The sequence below is a fragment of the Ictidomys tridecemlineatus genome, chromosome 5 (genome assembly GCF_052094955.1).
Source record: "Ictidomys tridecemlineatus isolate mIctTri1 chromosome 5, mIctTri1.hap1, whole genome shotgun sequence".
NCBI lineage: Eukaryota > Metazoa > Chordata > Mammalia > Rodentia > Sciuridae > Ictidomys > Ictidomys tridecemlineatus.
This window is the reverse complement of record NC_135481.1, coordinates 54,129,083-54,149,100: the sequence shown is the minus strand read 5'-3', so window position 1 is coordinate 54,149,100 and position 20,018 is coordinate 54,129,083. Positions and strand designations below refer to the sequence as shown.

General features: G+C 33.4%; 1 protein-coding gene and 1 non-coding gene across 16 annotated transcripts in view; one reads left to right on the top strand and one right to left on the bottom strand.

The window, feature by feature from the left end:
- The window catches only part of Kiaa0586 (KIAA0586 ortholog), a 137,798-nt gene that overhangs the window by 103,077 nt on the left and 14,703 nt on the right, over window positions 1–20,018 (bottom strand). For 14 of the 15 annotated variants that reach the window (XM_078049965.1, XM_078049966.1, XM_078049964.1 and 11 more), the window contains 7 exons: window positions 19,768–19,942; window positions 18,596–18,817; window positions 8,933–9,086; window positions 6,049–6,204; window positions 4,536–4,659; window positions 900–1,032; window positions 72–292 (listed from right to left, as the gene is read on the bottom strand). In XM_078049965.1, the coding sequence (XP_077906091.1) occupies window positions 72–292; window positions 900–1,032; window positions 4,536–4,659; window positions 6,049–6,204; window positions 8,933–9,086; window positions 18,596–18,817; window positions 19,768–19,942 (1,185 nt within the window). The remainder of the gene's footprint in view (window positions 1–71; window positions 293–899; window positions 1,033–4,535; window positions 4,660–6,048; window positions 6,205–8,932; window positions 9,087–18,595; window positions 18,818–19,767; window positions 19,943–20,018) is intronic. The other variant, XM_078049968.1, reaches the window with a different exon arrangement.
- Window positions 7,020–7,122, top strand: LOC120887092 (small nucleolar RNA U13). The gene has a single exon (XR_005730259.2). It is a non-coding gene; the product is annotated as a small nucleolar RNA U13 (small nucleolar RNA).

The window sequence follows — 20,018 nt, the reverse complement described above, 5'->3', positions numbered from 1 at the left end:
CTTAGAAAAAACTTATGGAGCAGAACTGGAAGCTTCACAAGTATCTTTGGGATGCAAATATCCTGCCTCACCTATTTGTGGATAAAGCATTGATAAATGAGTACATAGCAGCTCCATCTTTTGCACGAATAATGGCTTCTAGGTTTTCTTCAAGTACTTTTTTATTGTTTTGTACTCCTCTCAAAATCTTCGCAGCATCTTTCAATACAGATCTTGTTGTATTGGCTGTTTGAAGCTTAACAGAATTCTGTGGAAGATCAGCAAGCCTCATCATAATTGGCAAGTCTTTCTGCTTAAAAGAAAAAAGGGAAAAAAATTACCATGTTAAACTTACATTGATTACTTTAATCCAAATAAGATCTATTACTACTGTTGGGGCCATAAACCATGCCAACATGTTCTTCAGACTCAATCTGTCAAACTGAAGAGGTACAAGAGCATATACGGCACCAATTTTTTCCCATTTAGGAATACAAATGTCAGTGTCAAACAGAGATGGGATATCCATAGCAATGCTAGGCAGTCCAGAAGCCAATGACAGTTCTATTGCTGAAGACAGCTAAACAAAATAAGAGCAAGTTGGCTGTAGGGTGATATAGAAGACACTGTGGACTAGAAAAACAAGAGCCATTCACAGCTCTCTTTCTCCTTTTCTCCCTCTCCAACAGAAGTTGGAAAGCCACAGATAACCATGTGGCTCTGTCTGGACAAATAGTAAGTAAAAATCACTGGTGAAGGCCTCTGAAAACATGTTTAAAGGGAATAGACTTGGCTGCCATGTTTTTGTTTTTTTCAGACCTTTATCTTCATCCTTCCTCCTGATTTGTCTTTAGAACTTTTTTATTCCTTCACAATTTTTACCTTGCTAATCATCAATTTTAACACTATTCCCACTTTACCTGGAGCATGTCATTTGTTTCTTTCTTCTTTTGGCCATGATCATGAAGAACATCATTAGACTTCTGCATAGTCACTTTAGATGTGCCTAGATCTTCATAGGATGGAAATCTTTGAGAAGGAAGAGTTCCAATGCTAGAAGAAAAGTTTCCCAAGTTCTCATCAATTCAGTAAACAACTGATTACATGAACTTTTGGTACATTCTTAGGTATACTTTAATAAATGGTAGCCTACCAAACTGTATCATGTAATTAACCAGTTATGTGATAAATATATGAAACACAAAAAGTCATAAGAGACAAAATTAATCTTACCAGAAATGTTTAGGTATCATAGGAAAAGAGCAGAAAAGGGTTTTACTCTCAAGAAACTAATATTCAGAAATATTTCCAGACAGGGGAGAAAGAACTCTAAAAAGTCACTCTTCCATAAAAGCAACAAGAACACTAACATCAAAATCAATTTTAGGGACTAGGGTTGTAGCTCAGTGGTAGAGCACTTGCCTCACATGTGTGAAGCACTGGGTTCAATTCTCAGTACCACATATAAATAAAAATAAAGGTCATCAACAACAGAAAAATATTTTTTTTAAAGTCAATTTTATTTCAGAACTTTGAAAATTAAAGAAAGGCTTACAACAACCCGAGGATCATTTATTGCAAGAAATAAATGGCTGATTCTTAGTAAAGATCAGTAAACTTTATGGTATAACTTTAACTTATTTCATTATCAGGACCTTTTCCTCAACTCTGAGGTAGACTTGAAAACTATGGCCTTACAACAACTTAAAAGGGTATAACAGGTTTGGAGGTCCTCTAAAAATCTCCTTCATTGAGTTTGGCTTTATTTGACCTAACTCAGGAGCTCAGTAAGAAACTCTATCCTTATAGCATTTTTTAAAAGTAGAAATTGTTAAAATCTCAGCTGCCTGAGATACTGATATAAGTTGAGGCAAACAAGACTGTGGACAATGAACTTCAAAAAACTGAGGAATGAGACATCCATAGTGGAGTTCGAGTAAGCTCTACCATATTCCTGGGGATATTGAAGATAGTACACATATATGGGGCTATATACACACCCCAAAAGACCAAAGAAGGTCCAACTCTCTCACATCTGACTGCTTTTGAGGCTGTCTGAGAGTAGGAAGTAAAGGCTAAGACAGATTTATAAAAAATAAATGCACATGTACATTCATGAAAATAAAGAGACGTATTTACTTATTTACAAATTTACTTATCTTGAACTATCAAGATAAGTAAATTTGTTTCCAATCAGTGGCAGACTAAGTTCACAAAACAGAGACTTCAGTGGGTACATATGACAAAGAATACAGACTTTATAGAATTAGTCCAGGAAAGTAACTAAATAACCAGCTGTATGAACAACAATTCCCAGTATAGCAAAACAACACTGACTTCTAGTGTTGCCTTACTGTATTATTTAAAATGTCCAGTTTTCAACAAAAGTTTTGATACACATAAAGAAATTTAAAAAAAAAAAAAAGCACAAACACAGGGAAAAGGACAGTCAGTAGAACTGTCCTTATGAAATCCCAGATATTATACTAACTAGGTAAAGATTACAAATCAGCTATTACTAAAGAAACCTATTCAAAAAATTAAAGTTAAATTTAAGAATGAAGTCTTGCCAAAAAGAAAAAAACACAAATATAAATTCTGTAATTGAAAATTTCAATTTACAGAGCCTCAGAGACCTATGGAATACCATCAAGCATATCATCACATATATCATTGATACTATTTAATATACAATGAAATGATGGTCCAAAAATCACCAACTCTGGGACAGGAGTCCCTGTGTTTCTCCTTGGCTAGCAAAACAATAATAGAATCAGAAAACAGTATCTAAATTATTATCATCAAAACAGAAAGAAAAAAGGAAAAAAAGAAAAGAAACAAATGATGGCCAAAATGTTCCAAACATAATGAAAATTAATCTACTCATCTAAAAAGCTCAACAAACTTCAAATAGGATAAACTAAAAAATATCCATACTTGAATACATCATTGGGAAACTGTCCAAAATCCCAAGCAAAGAGAAAATCTGAACAGCATCAAAAGAAAAGTGACTCATCATATTACAAAAGATCCTCAAAAAGATTAACACCTGGCTTTTAATCAGTCTTTATATAAGAGTCCAGAGGAAGTAAGATGATACTTTAAAGTATTGAAAGAAAAAAAAATGCCAACCAAAAATTCTATAACTAGCAAAACTATCCTTCAAAAGTGAAAGAGAAAATAATAGAGGCATGCATTGTGTACACAGAGGGTTGACCACGAGAAGAAACAAAAGAGGGAGTCCATCTACAAACTGAGGAAAGAAGTCTCAGAAGAAATCAGCCCTAATTGGCAATTTGATTTTAGATTTTAGCCTCCACAAATGTGAGAAAATAAATTTATGTTCAAACAAACAAACAAGAATAATTGAAGGAGAAACTAAAAACAATCCCATATAAACAAAAACAGAGAATTCAATGCTAGAAGACCCAACCTGCGGGGCTGGGATTTTGGCTCAGTGGTAGAGTGCTCATCTCGAATGTGGAAGGCACACATGCGAGATGAGTACCACATAAAAATAAAGGTGTTGTGTCCATCTACAACTAAAAATATATTTTTTTAAAAAAAGACCCAACCTACAAGAAATACTGAAGAAAATCCTTTAGAATGAAAAGACATTAGATTCTAGCATGAATCAATAAGAAGAAACAAAGGGTACAAATAAAGGTCAATTATATACGTACATAAAAAATAACATCTATTTTTGTAATGCTCTTCTGATTCAAAAAACAGCTGTATAAATTTTAAGTTATCAAGCTGTATAGAAGGGCTTATAATTGATCAAAATATAATTTGACAATAGTGGAAAAAAGGGGGAGGGAAGAGAGACATTGGAGAAAAATTTTAATACTACTGAAATTAAATTGATATTAATCTGAACTAGTTTGTTTTAAACTAATATGTCAATTTTAATTCCTATATAACCAATAAATACTATACATTACTATAAAAATGTAGTAAAGGAAACAAAGGAATTAAAATAGTACACTAGAAAATATCTATTTAATTAAAAGAAAGCACTAATGGAAGAGTGGTGGAATAAAAGATCTGAAACATGTTGAAAATACATAGCAATATGGCAAGCATAAATATCTTAGCAATAAGTGCATTAAATGTAAATAAATTAAAATTGTACAATATATTTACATAAAAATACTCCAGTTGTGGCTCTTTTAAATTTTTATTACTGTAGTTTTCATGATATAGAAGGGAAATATAATTATGGCCAAGATTTACTTGATTTTTTAAAAAAATCTTTCTTACATAAAATTTCAAACATATACAAAAGTAAAAATAGTACAATGACACTTTATATGTCCCTTCTCTAACAACATCAAACACATCATTCTCATAGCTGTCCTCATTTCTTCTATACTCACAACCCATTCCCTGTCCTACTATGTTATAGAAAAAGAGAAAGATACATTAGAATCAGAAAATAGTATCTAAATTGAAGATAATTTTTAAAAATAATTTATTAATATTCTTAAATAAACTTTAGAAATATGAACAAAACTCTTTCTAGTTTAGTTTGCATTCCAATTTCTTATTTTTACCTGTTTTTTTTCTCAAGTTTCCATTCCATTGTCGGCCTAGTTAGTGAGGTTATGTCTAACAATTCATTTTTCTTTATCAAAGAATCATTATTATTCAAAATCTGTTCCAACAGTCTTACATTTCCTGTAATAGAAAAAATACAGTATCATTTTCCAAATATTAATTAATTTCTCCTTTACATAACATCTCACTATGTCTGTACTCTGGCCTAAATCAGCTTCTATGACTATCTACTTAATTCACTCCACAATTGCTATGGTTTTAATGTATCCTCTGAATTTCAGGCATTACAAACTTAATCCTTAAAGTTATATGTTATTGGTATTTGAGAGCCAGGAACTTTGGGAGGTAATTGGGTCAGGAGGGTTCTGTCCTCATGAATGAGTTAATCCATTCATGTATTAATGGGTTACCAGGTTTTTCAAGGGAGTGGGTTCATTATAAAACCAAGCTCTCTCTGACTAGCTTCCTTTTGTGCCATGCGATGCCCTCCACCATGTCAAGAACCAGCAGGCTCTCACCAGAGGCAAATCCCATATAAGTCACCATGCTCTTGGACTTTCAGAATCATGAGCTAAATAAACTTCTTTTCTTTACAAATTACTCAACCTATAGGAATTCATTATAGCAACATAAAACAGATTAAGACAAAAGAGTAGACTATAAATACACTCACCAAGTAACACTAAATATTTATACCTCATATAAACCACTCTGGTAAAAACATGAATTATATTAGGCAAAAAGACTAAATTTGTCTCTGTCACAGAGGGAACTATCATTATCACAAAACTCCAGAAATTGAACTATTTTGTAAATCAGTAAAAAGGAGGTTTGTTTCCTCACAATTACTTGGATCTTCCTGGAATTGTTTTTAGTGAGACTACATAAGAAATTACTTTTCGTAAAATTGGTTTCTTTAATAAATATTATCTTCTAAATTCTTGAAATTTGCCTAAGGTAAGACTTGAATGCATTTAAAGGAATCTAAGAATAAAAACCTACAGCTTAATATTTTCCTTACTTTTACTAGAAGGGCTACATTTTAAGGCTCTGTAGCACACTATTATTTCAGGTCACATATAAAAGTTCTTGTTTTCTAGTAAAATAGTTCATATATTAGCACTTTTTCCAGCGAAACATGGTGAATGTTAACTTCCCTGAGTTTTATTATTGAAATTCACACCTAAAAACAATATAAGGAAACACATTCTAAAAATGATCAGTCTTACCTTCAACAGGCATTATTTTTATAGTAATAAAAGCTTAAGTAATAACCTGTAGGAGATAGTAAAAATAACTATAAATGTATACCTTCAACTCCTACATATAATCTAAAGAAGACTTATTTGTCCCATAAATATCATTTACAGAAAAGTAGTGAAAATAGAGATATCAGTCTAGTTACAGGGCACACAGAGAATTCCAAATCATGAGTGACAAAATTTCAGGACAATTTCCTAATCTGAAATAGGTCTAGTCAAGGCAGGTATGTCTATAATTGTTTCTTACCTCTCTGACCTAACATTTCCATGTTTTCTTTTTCTTCTATGGGATTTTCCTTCTTTGACATTTCATCATCTCTTGAAACAGGTACAGGAGCAAACCTGCGAGGTGCTGGTGTCTCCAAAGGAGATTTTTGTTCATTAAAATCCATATCTTCAAACTCTATTAAAGGTGTTTTAATAGAAAATAAATAAGAAATTTAACTTGCTTGTTAAAATTTAAAAATTAGAGAGTATTATTCTTTCCTGTACATTAAAAATAAAACCAAAAGTACACAGGATTGATAAATACATAAATTATTAACAAATAAGTAGAAAAATAACTTCATTCTTAACTAGAAGTCAAAAGAAATAGACTAAATATTTTTCACTAAAGCAATAAACACAAATCAATATAATAACATTTTTTTGTGTGTGGTACTGGGGATTGAACTCAGGGGCACTCAACCACTGAACCACATCCCTAGCCCTATTTTGTATTTTATTTAGAGACAGGGGCTCACTGAGTTGCTAAGTGCCTCGCCATTGCTGAGGCTGGTGGGCCTGGCAACATTCAGTACTATTAAAGTTGTGGTGAAAATGGTATATCTAGACATTTTTCATGGTAATGAAAATTGATAAACCATGTAGCAATATACCACCTAAATAACATTACCCTTGGGAATTTATCATAAGGAAAAAAAACTTTAAAAAGTGTTAAATATGTGATGATATTCATTACTGTATTATTTATCAAGAAAAAAAAACCCCTAAAACCTACCTAAGTGTCCAACCTCAAGGTAACAGGTCAACAGACTTTTAGTTATTAAATTTTAAAATTATAGGGTGTGGGTGTGGCTCAATGGTAGAATGCTTGACTGTGTGCATGAAGTACTGGGTTCAATCCCCAACACTGAAAAAAGAAAAAATTAAACTGGTGAAAATAATTATATGAAACATAGGAAATGCTTTCAATATGTTAATAAAAAAGAAATACAGATCCTTTTCAGGTTATAGGTGTGATGACTGTGTATTCACACTGTTGTATCAGATGTGCCTCTCTACAAACTTGTTATAATGTCAGCACATTACCCATCCTATTTTGGAAAGAAAAAATACAAAACTGTATTTGTGCTACAATTAAAACTATCTAAAAGTAGGTCTAGGGATGTGGCTCAAGCGGTAGCGCGCTCACCTGGCATGCGTGCGGCCCGGGTTCGATCCTCAGCACTACATACAAACAAAGATGTTGTGTCCGCCAAAAACTAAAAAATAAATATACTTCTCTCTCTCTCTCTCAAAAAAAAAAAAATCTAAAAGTGACACATACTCATTAAAAAACACAGAAAAATAAAAAGTTTAATTTGTTGAATTTGGGGGGAGACGGATACAAGGGGTTGAACTCAGGGGCACCAACCACTAAGCCACATCCCCAGCCCTGTTCTGTATTTTATTTAGAGACAGGGTCTCACTGAGTTGCCTAGCACCTCACTCTTGCTGAGGCTGACTTTGAACTTTCAACCTCCTGCCTCAGCCTCCTTAGCCACTGGGATTATAGGTGTGTGTCACCTCGAAGGGCTAATTGTTGAATTTGTTGAATTAAACTAAGTTTTTCTTTTATTTCTGTTATCATAATTAATATAAACACTGAAATAAATTAAGTATGCAATCGATAAAACAGTCATTTTTTTTTCTTTACAGCTTAAGTCTACAAAAACAAAATTATTCTGTGGAATTGAGTAAATATACTAGGGGGAAAAGTGTTCCCTTATGTAGAAGGATCAAGGCTCGGTCACACTGAAATCAGAGCTCTTGACCTTGCTCTCATGCCCTAACTCTCAATGTAGTAACCTTAAACAGTCCAGTCATAACCTTTCTGTATTTCATATTCCTTTTTGCAACTTAAAAATTGACTCAGACTACTTCACAACAGTGTTGTAAGGACTGCTCATTTGCAAAATAAACGTACCTTATAAGTAAAAGAAGTGTTTAATGACTGTGATACAACAATGTTGTAACAAATAAAATATGAGAAATACACAGACCTGTACCATCATTAAATGAAGAGACCTTTGATTTTCATTAATGTTATTAAAACATCAATAATTTGGAAAAATATCTGTTCATTTATTTTAAATTCCAAAAGTTTAAGAAATTAGCTGTGTATTTCTTTGTTATTATATTTTTTAAATTCTATAAACAGATTTTTATTAGTCAAACTGAAAATATTTAGAAATATAGTAGTCTCCCCTACTCTTGGGGAGATATGTTCCAAGACCCTAATGAATGCCTGAAACTAAAGATAATGTATTATCTTTTACCTGTACACACAAACAGTACAGTGTGGATACACTGGACAAAGGGATCATACACATGTGCTGGCAAAACTAATAAGCCAGACAATATGAGATTTCATCATGCTACTCAAAACAGCATGCAATTTAAAATTTGTAATTGTTTTATTTCTAGAATTTTCCATTTAATATTTTTAGGCCACAGGTAACCATGGACAATTTTAAACCTCAACAAGCAAAACTACAAATAAGAGGGGATTACAATAGCTTATAATTTTAACTCAGTTGTTTTTTTCCTGACACAATCAAGAAAAACAGTAAATATGCAGTTTGTCAGAGAAATTGGAGAATTTTATTGGTAAATAAATTTTTCCAAATTTCTAAGGGTTTCTGATAAATTATAAAGGCTATTACTTAAAACCATAAATTAGGACTTGATTCATAATTTGAACAAGTTGAAAAATAATTTAAAATTTACTTAATCTATAAAAAAAATTTTATAAAACAAAGACTCAGAAATTTTGTAAGAATCTTGCCACTTAGTAAATAAGTTTTCAGTTCATATAGCGCAAAGAAAATCCTTACATTTTTAGTCCATAAGAAATTAAATATTTTTACCTTGTTTGGAAGTATATGTGTGATGTGAAGACATATTGCTGCTACCAAGATGAGGATGTTCTGGTTTTACAGAATACTTTTCCACTGCTCTGGAAGGAAGCATGCTACCAGGCTGAAAACTATTAGTCTTTAATGCAGCACTAATAAAATGAGTCTAGAAAAAATAAAATTATTAATTTCAAATATCATTTAGTATGATGATAAAGTATATTGAGATTTCTTACTGGACTTGTAAACAATTTTATTACATTTATGAAACAATGAGAATATATTCCTAACATAGCAACTATCACTGCAGTAGTAACAGATACACTATGGAAGGAAGGAGTAAAGACTGGGCTGTCTAACTACTCTGTGCTGTTAATCATTTTCTTTAACCATTCTAGCCTCAGTGCCTTCCTTTCTACCTCAGAAAGGGCTTAGAATCATGGAAGCAGCCTAAGAGAGGACCAAGAAGGAAGGGCCCTAACTCTAGACCTCTACTTTCACCAAATAATTTAAAACCAAAGCATTTCATCTTTTAAATCCTGCAGTGTAAGACATCATTTGAAGTAAAGGTTAGAAAAAGGTTTGATAGTAAGCACTCAAATAAAAGCCATGCTTATGCTTAGTAGCAGCAACAGTATACGCATTTATATATAATGGGAATTAAAGTGACAACATTGTTTTCAGCCCCATTAATTTAAATACCTGAAATATATATTTTAACTAATGAAAATGATTTCAAAAGAGAGTTTTAAGTCAGATCAACAAGAGCTAAAATAGACATCATTTTATTGAACTCCTAAAAGTAGGTTGAGTTCCCTTTAAATAAATGAAATGGGACAGATAACTAATTTCATTTAAGCAGTTACTGAATGATTAATATATCTACTATGTCACCACAACTTCAACTTTCTCTGTAAGTACAAGCTTTATACATAACACAACTGAGTTAGCAAAGATTCTGTCCTTCCAAAACCAGAGTCAATAAACTATGCATTTAGTTATGAAAGGATGGGCACTTACAACAAAGCAGGACCCTGTCCTTAAGAAATCAAGCCGGGCTGGAGGTGAAACTCAGTGGTAGAGCACTTGCCTAGCATGCTGGAGGCCCTGGATTTAAGCCCCAGCAAAACACACAGAAACAGAAATCAAGAAATAAATGTGCTTTTCAAGTGTGTTATCTCCTTTTATTGTGAATAAAAAGAAAAGTAAAGAGAAAGGAAAAAATTTTTTTCAGGCAAAGAACTCAAGGCTCAGAGAAGAAAGTTATTTATCTACTGAGTACTGGCATTCTGATCAAATCATTTCCAGCCTCTCTCTCTAGAAAATACGCTGCACACGCAATTTTAGTCAGGCGTGAGTACTTACAAAAACTTGAATTTGTATGCCTATAGTCATTCCAATAAAATACTATCTTCAATCTCATGAAAAATGGTGGAATGAAATGGACATCATTATCCTAAGTACATGTATGAAGACACGAATGGTGTGACTCTACTTTGTGTACAACCAGAGAAATGAAAAATTGTGCTCTATATGTGTAATATGAATTGAAATGCATTCTGCTGTCATATATAACAAATTAGAATAAATAAATTAATTTTAAAAATCTCATGAAAAGCTCAAGATAAGCTTTGTAAAGAAGTCTTGATTACTCTGTTAACAAAACCTGATGAGAACACACCAAAAAAAGAAAACTTAAAGACCAATATCCCTTAATGAATACAGATGTAAAAATCCTCAATAAAATACTTGCAAATCAAATTCAGCAGCCTATCAAAAAGATCATATAATCACGATAAAGTTGTTATTATTCTAGGGATATAAGGATGGTTTTCAACATATGCAAATCAATAAAATAATATATCACAAAAATAAAATGAATGATAAGAAAAATCACATATTCATTTCAAAATCATCTCAAACACAGAAAGTATATTTGATAAAATTCAATACCCACTCATGGCAAAAGCTCTAAACAAATTAGATACAGAAGGATCAAACCTCAACATAATAAAGGCTATGTACAACAAGCCCACAACCAAAATTACCTATGACCCAAAGAGATCTACAGATTCGGTGCAACCTCCATCTAAATATCAATCACATTTTTCATAAAACTAGAATAAACAATCCTAAAATTCATATGAAGCACAGAAAAAAAACTAAATAAACAAAGCTTCCTTAAACAAAAAGAGCAAAGCTAGAGGCATAATAATACCTGATTTCTAGATAAACTACAGAACCAGTAATAAAAAAATATGGTATTGACATTAAAAAAAAAAAACATTGGAACAAACTTAAGAACCTATGCATCCAGAGCCAACTGATCCTCAACAAAAGGACCAAATGCATAACTAGAGAAAGGACAGCCTCTTTAACAATGATACTGGGAAAACTGGGTATCCATAAACAGCAGATATAGCTCAGTGGTAAAGCGCCACTAGTTCTAACCCAGTACAAAAAAAAAAAAAAAAATATATATATATATATATATATATATATATATATATATATATATACAATGATTCTCTGGATAGGTCTCTCAAAGCATAGGAACAACAGCAAAACTTGACAAACAGAAGTTCATCAAGCTAAAAAGCTAATGCATAGCAAAGTAAATGATTAATGGAGTGAAGAGACAACCTTCAGAATGAGAGAAAATGTTTGATAGTTATTCCTCTGATAGAGGACTAATATCAAGAATATATAAAGAATTTTAAAAATTTAACAAAAAAATAAGTAATCCAATTAAAATGGGCAAATGATGTGAATAGACACTTCTCAAAAGAAAAATGTTTAACAAATATATGAAAAATTCTCAATAATATTACTCATCAGGGAAGTGGAAATACAATACCATCAGGGCTGGGGAGATAGCTCAGTTGGTAGAGTACTTGCCTTGCATGCACAAAGCCTTGGGTTCCATCCCCAGAATGAAAGGAAGGAAGGAAGGAAGGAAGGAAGGAAGGAAGGAATTTCATCTTAGCCATTTAAAATGACTATTACCAAAAATTTTTTAAATGCTGGCAAGGATGTGTAGAAAATGGAATGCTAATATACAGATTGGTAGAAATGGAAATTAGGACAACTACTATAGAAAACAGGACACAGTTTCCTCAAAAAACTAAAATGAAAACTACCGTATGCTCTAGCTATCCCACTCTTGGGTATATATCGAAAAGAAATGAAGTCAGCATTCAAAAGAAATTCCCGCATGCCCATGTTTTTTGCAGTACTATTCACAACAGTCAACATATGGAACCAGCCTAGATGCCTGTTTAACAGATGAATAAATGAAGAAAACACAGTGTATGTGTGTGTGTGTATATATATATACACACACACATATATTCCTTTGTGTGTGTGTATGTATATATATATATATACACAAAAAAAATATTATTTAACCATAAAGAAAAATGAAATCCTGTCATTTGCAAATAAATGGATTGAATGGGAGGAATGGGGATATAGCTAAATAAGCCAGACACAGAAAGACAAATCACATGTTCTCTCTCATATGTGGAAATTAGGAAAAAAAATTACCTGAAAGAAGACGGATTACTAAGGACTGAGAAAAGTACATGTTGGGGTGGGGAAAGGGACAGTTAGAAGGAGGATGGATGGACCTGATCAATAAAAGATGTCTGGAAACATGACAGTGAATCCCATTAATTTGTACAATTAATATGTCATAGTAATTACAAAAAATTAAATTTTAAAAATTGTAGCACTTTAATCTTCACTTTGTGAAACTATATTAAAATCTAAAAAACATTTTTGTACTTTCTTCTGAATGTTTTAACTTAATATAATTTTTTTGAGTTCTAAAATTGTGCATTAACCAGGAAAAAAAGTAATATACAATGGTATCCACTCTTTTTTTTAAAAACATGGTGTCATTTTTTTAATATCATTATTTTGTTTATTTATTTTTATGTGGTGCTGGGGATAGAACCCAGTGCCTCACACATGCTAGGCAAGCACTCTACCACTGAGCCATAACCCCAGCCCCAATGTCATTCACTCTTTAAAAAAAAAAAATAAAGCTTGAGGGTTGAAAAGTATTCCAAGACTTGGAAATTCCAAACGAAACAGGTAACTGTGTACTCAGCTCTTTGAGAAGATAATTCTTCTTTCTGTAATAAGCCAGAACCTCATATTCAAAAGACATTAAAAATTGTCATTCTTGAGGAGATCCAAGATGGCGGGGCTGAGGGAGGCAGCATTCTGCATAGCTCCGTGATGTGGGATTCAAGTAGTGAGAATACAGCTTCTCTGCCAATGATATTATCACTCCCCACCCTCCCAGGAAGCACCCTGCCCATCTAGGGCTCCAGGCCTCAGCATCTGAGTAGGTCTCCCAACTACTCACCCACGCAGGACTACTGGATACCCAAGTGAGACCAGAGGTCGACAGCAGAACCTGCAAAGAACTTTTGGCCACTCATTCAAGCAGAAATCATGGACAAAGCCCCCACAGAGGACACCCAGCAGGGTAGGAACTCCAACTGCCACCCCTGTGTGGACCCTGATCTAACAATGTGGGGCTCCCCGGGTTGCCCCCATCTTGGGACTCTACAGCAGCAGACATAGTCCCCTATGTGCACTAGCCTGCCTGCACCTGGGAACTTCACACAGGCTCTGAAGTCAGCCGACACTACAAGTCACAGAGCAAAGGGAGGTATTATTACACTAAAGGAAAAACTAATCAAAGGAGAAAGCAAGTCAAGTTGGATAACTTCAACACACTTCTTTCAAAAATAAACAAAAATGGCTGGAAACACAAATCATGTCTTAATAATAACCCTGAATGTTAATGGCCAAAACTCACCAATCAAAAAACATAGAATAACAGATTGGATTAAAAAAAGAGACCCAACAATATGCTATCTCCAAAAGACTCATCTCATAGGAAAAGACATCCACAAACTGAAGGTAAAAGGTTGGGAAAAATCATACCACTCACATATGGAATGCGAAAGCAAGCAGGGGTTTCCATATTCATATCAAATAAAGTAGACTTCAAGCCAAAGTTAATCAAAAGGGATAAAAAAGGATATTTCATATTCCTTAAGGAAACCACTCATCAATAAGACATAATAATAACAAATTTATAGGCCCCAAACAATGTACATCTATGTTCATCAAACATACTCTTCTCAGGTTCAAGAGTCAATGGACCACAATAATTTTGGGTAACTTTAACATACCTCTTTCACTACTGAATAGATCTTCCAAACAAAAGCTGAAAAAGAAACTAGAGAACTCAAAAATACAATCAATAACTTAGACTTAACTGACATATACAGAATATTTCATCCTTCGATAAATGAATATACTTTCTTCTCTGCAACACATGGATCCCTCTCTAAAATGTCCATATATTATACCACAAAGCAACTCTTGGCAAATGCAAAAAAGTGGAGATACTACCCTGTATTTGATCAGATCATAATGAAATAAAATTAGAAATCAATGATAAGATAAAAAATAAAAGTGACTCCAACACCTGAAGACTAAATAATATGCTACTGAATGAACAATGGGTTACAAAAGACATCAAGGAAGAGATTAAGAGATTCTTAGAGGTGAATGAGAACACACATAACAATGCATCGAAATCTCTGGGACACTATGAAAGTATTTAGTACTAAGAGGAAAGTTCATTGCATGGAGTTCATTCCTTAAAAGAAGAAAAAGTCAACAAATAAATGACCTAACATTACACCTCAGAGTGCTAGAAAAAGAACAAATCAACACCAAAAACAGTAGAAGACAGAAAATACTTAAAATCAGAGCTAAAATCAATGAAATTGAAACAAAAGAAACAACTGAAAAAATTGACAAAAAAAGTTGGTTCTTTGAAAAAATAAATAAAATTGACACTCCCTTAGTCATGCTAACGAAGAGGAGAGAGAAAACTCAAATTACTAATATACGTAATGAAAAAGGAAATATCACAACAGACACTACAAAAATACAGAAGATACTTAGAAATTATTTTGAAAACTTGTACTCCAATAAAATAGAAAATATCGAAGGTACTGACAAATTTCTAGTCTCATGATTTGCCCAAATTGAATCAGGATAATATACACACACAATTTAAACAGTGATGAAATAAAAGACACCATCAGAATCCTACTAACCAAGAAAAGCCCAGGACCAGATGGATACACAGCCAAGTTCTATGACACCTTTAAAGAAGAATACCAATATTCTTCAATTTATTTCAGGAAGGAGCACTTCCAAACTCATTTTATGAGGCCAATGTCATGCTGATTCCAAAACCAGGCAAAGACACATTAAAGAAAAAAAAAAACTTCAAACCAATATGTCTAAAGAACATAGATGCAAAAATTCTCAATGAAATTTTGGCGAATCAAATACAAAAACACATCAAAAACATAGTGCAACACAATCAAGTGGAGTTCATCCCAGGGATGCAAGGTTGGTTCAACATATGGAAACCAATCAATGTAATTCATCACATCAATAGACTTAAAGATAAAATTCATAAGATCATCTCAATAGATGCAGAAAAAGCATTCAACAAAATACAGCTCCCCTTCATGTTCAAAACACTAAAAAAACTAGGGATAACTGGAACATGTCTCAACATTATAAAAACTATCTATGCTAAGCCCCAGGCCAACATCATTCTAAATGGAGAAAAATTGAAAGCATTCCCTCTAAACACTGAAACAAGACAGGGATGCCCTCTTTCACCACTTCTTTTTTTTAATGTTTATTTTTTAATTATATGTGGACAAAATGTCTTTATTTTTGTTTTTTATGTGGTGCTAAAGATTGAACCCAGAGTCTCACACATGGTAGGCGAGCTCTCTATCTCTGAGCCACAACCCCAGCCCCTCTTTTACCACTTTTATTTAACATAGTTCTTGAAACACTGGCCAGAGCAATTAGACAGATGAAAGAAATTAAAGGGATACACATAGGAAAAAGAAGAACTCAAATTAGCACTATTTGCTGACAATATGATTCTATACCTAGAAGACCTAAAAAATTTCACCAGAAAAGTTCTACAACTAGTAAATGAATTCAGGGAAGTAGCAGGATACAAAAGCAATACCCATAAATCAAAGGCATTTCTGTATATCAGTGACAAATTCTCTGAAAGAAAAACTAGGAAAACTACCCCATTTATAATAGACTCAATAAAATAAAATACTTGGAAATCAACCTAACAAAAGAGGTGAAAATGAAAACTACCAAATGCTAAAGAAAAAAACTGAAGAAAACCTCAGAAGATGGAAAGATCTTTCTTGAGTTCCTGGATATGCAGAATTAATATTGTCAAAATGACCACACTACCAAAAGCACTATACAGATTTAATGCAATTCCAATCAAAATTCCAATGACACTCCTCATAGAAATAGAAAAGCAGTCACGAAATTCATCTGGAAAAATAAAAGACCCAGAATAACTAAAGCAATCCTTAGCAAGAATAGTGAAGCAGGTGGCATCATTATACCAGACCTTAAACTGTACTACAGAGCAATAGTAACAAAAACAGCATGGTTTTGGCACCAAACTAGACTGGTAGACCAAAGACACAGAATTGAGGACACTGAGACTAACCCACAAAATTATAATTATCTTATATTAGACAAAGGCACCAAAAACATAATTGGAGAAAAGATAGCCTCTTCAATAAATGGTGCTGGGAAAACTAGAAATACATAGGCAACAAAATGAAATTAAACCTCTATCTCTCACCATGCACAAAACTCAACTCAAAGTGGATCAAGGACCTAGGAATTAGATTGGAGATCCTGCGCCTAATAGAAGACAAAGGAGGCCCAAATCTTCAACATGTCAGATTAGGCCCCGACTTCCTTAACAAGACTCCTATAGCATCAGAAATAAAAATCAAGAATCAACAAGTGGGATGGATTCAAACTGAAAAGCTTCTTCTCAGCAAAAGAAATAATCAGGGAGGTGAAGAGAGAGCCTACAGCTTGGGAGCAAATTTTTACCATATGCACATCAGATACAGCACTAATCTCTGGGATATTATAGAGAACACAAAAAACTTAATACCAAAAAAAAAAAAACCAAATAACCCAATCAATAAATGGGCCAAGGAAGTGAACATACACTTCTCAGAAGGTGATATAAAAATCAATCAACAAATATATGAAAAAAGGTTCAACATCTCTAGCTATTAGAGAAATGCAAATCAAAACTACTCTCTAAGATTTCATCTCACTCCAATCAGAATGGCAGCTATTAAGAATACAAACAACAATAAGTGTTGGTGAGGATGTGGGGAAAAAGGCACACTCATACATTGCTGGTGGGACTGCAAATTGGTGCAGCTAATATGGAAAGCAGTATGGAGATTCCTTGGAAAACTTGGAATGAAACCACCTTTTGACTCAGCTGTCCCACTCCTCAGTGTATACTCAAAGGATTTAAAAACAGCATACTAAAGGGACACAGCCACGTCAGTGTTTATTACAGCACAATTCATAATAGCTAAACTGTGGAACCAATCTAAATGCCCATCAGTAAATGAATGAGTAAAGAAATTGTGATATATATACACAATGGAATATTAATCAGCAATAAAAGATAATAAAATCATGACATTTGCAGGTAAATGGATGGAGTTGGAGAATATAATGCTAAGTTAGCCAATCCCAAAAGCCAAATGTCGAATATTTTCTATGATATAAGGAGGCTGATTCATAGTGGGGTTGGGAGGGGGAGAAAGGGAGGATTAGACGAACTCTAGATAGGGTAAAGGGGTGGGAAGGGAAGGGAGGGGGCATGGGGGTACGAAAGATAGTGAAATGAGATGGACATCATTACCCTAAATACATGTATGAAGACACAAATGGTGTGAATATACTTTGTATACAACCAGAGATATGAAAAATTGTGCTCTATATGTGTAATAGGAACTGTAATGCATTCTGCTGTCATATATAACAAATTACAATAAAAAATTAAATTTAAAAAATTGTCATTCTTTTAATTAATTATATACAGAAGCAAATAAGTACAAAGGGTTGTTCTCATCCAAGAGTGCACATCAGAATCAGAGTTTTCAAGATTGCCAGGTACCACCTCAGACTTGCTCTCTCAGAATCTGAGAAGTTCAAGCACGTGTACTTTTATAAAGCTCTCCAAGTGATTATGATCACATTCTCAAGCTAAGAACTGCTTATATAAACAAATCATTGCTTTAAAAATGGTGTGAACAGTAAGGCATGGTGGTGCATGCCTATAATCCCAGTGATTTGGAAGGTTAAGACAGGAGGATCACAAATTCCAGGTCAGCCTCAGCAACTTAGCAAAGCAGCACTGGGCAACATAGCAAGACCCTCTCTCTAAATAAAAAGAATTAAAAGGGTTGGGGATATGGGCTCAGTGGTAAGTACCCCCTGGGTTTAATCACCACTACCAAAAAATTTAAAAAAAAAAAAAGTGTGAAAAAAAAAGACCACAAAAAGAGGGAAAAATAACTAAGCAATACTTTAAGCTAGAACATACATACTTTGGTCCACCTGGCAAGCAAATCATGATTTAAAAACTAAAACTGTTACAATCTAATGAACTACTACAATTAGCAATGAAAATTAACTTGGATATGCAAGTGATAAAAAAAATTGTGAAATGTATACTGGCTTTCTTATAGATACCTGAATATCCATTTGTTGCTGTTGTAATTTTTCAAGATGCTTAATTTGCTGCTCCATAAATACATTCATTCGCTTCTCATGATTGTGACAATGTAATTTCTCTTCTTTATTCTGAATGCTTGCTTGCTGTTCTGTAACACGTTGTAAGTGTTTATCCGTCTCCTGTAACTTATTAAGTAATTCTGTAACAGAATTAACTTTTGCTTCCAAATCACTCTGCACCTAAAAGGATAAAAATTACAAAATAATTTTGTATATTATAATACAGAAAAACAATAAAATATGTTCAATTACAAAGAAGGTTATTTATAGCAAGTGATTTGACAAATTATCAAAGTAGAACCTTTACTCACTGTATCTCTGATGATTTGATGCCTTTATTTTTAGTCATAAAAGTAAAAGGCAGGAAAAAAATTAAAAAATAAAGGGTAGGAGATCATAATCCTTAGATCTGTTTCCTCTCATTAAAAAAAATTTTTTTAAATATTTATTTATTATTTTTTTAGTTTTCAGCGGACACAACATCTTTGTTTGTATGTGGTGCTGAAGATTGAACCCAGGCCGCATGCATGCCAGGCGAGCGCGCTACCGCTTGAGCTATATCTCCAGCCCCTCATTAAAAAAAATTTTTTTGCCTCATAGAAGTTTATAATGCAGAAATAAGAAATACTTAAGTGGAAATTAAAGAGACAGAAATAGCAAGAAAACAACTTTTTATACTTCACTAATGTAAAACTGAGTTACGTTAGCAGTCTTGAGTTCTCATCTTGGCTCTCCCACCTATTAGCTCTAAAATCTTTTTCCTCCTGTGCCGTGGTTCTCCTTTCCCATTACAAACTAACAGGTTAGGTCTACGTAATCTAATCTGTCTTCTAGTTCTCAAATAAGGATGACCAATCATCCAAGTTACCCAGAACTAAGAGGCTTCCTAGGATTTGTGACTTTCAGTGCTACAAAGTCCTGGATTCACTAGGACCATCAAAGCAATGAAAGGGTAATTTTCATAACTTCTGAGAAATAATACACAACCACACATGGTAAATTTTTTTCAACTTGAGATCAACCAGAATGTTCTTAGTCTATAGCTGGACACAACTACTTAGAGCATCTTAACAGTTATTTTTATAAAATTTCACAAAGTATATTCAGAATATCTGGAGAGAAAAATATACCTTTATCAGTGGAGCTGCTGTTGCAATGGCAGCAGCAGTTGCTGCAGCTACAGTTGTAGCAGAATCAATGGCACTGGGTGAAGTTCTGGCCTCCTGTGTAACAGTATTCTCTTCTCTGCCAGCATCTTCCAAAAGATGTACCTTTACTTCCTTAAAGATAGGCATGCTTCGCGCTCTATCAATAAAAAAGGAATAAAATATATTCAATAAGCTATGCTGAACCACTTCAAGAAATACCTGTAAGTGGTCAT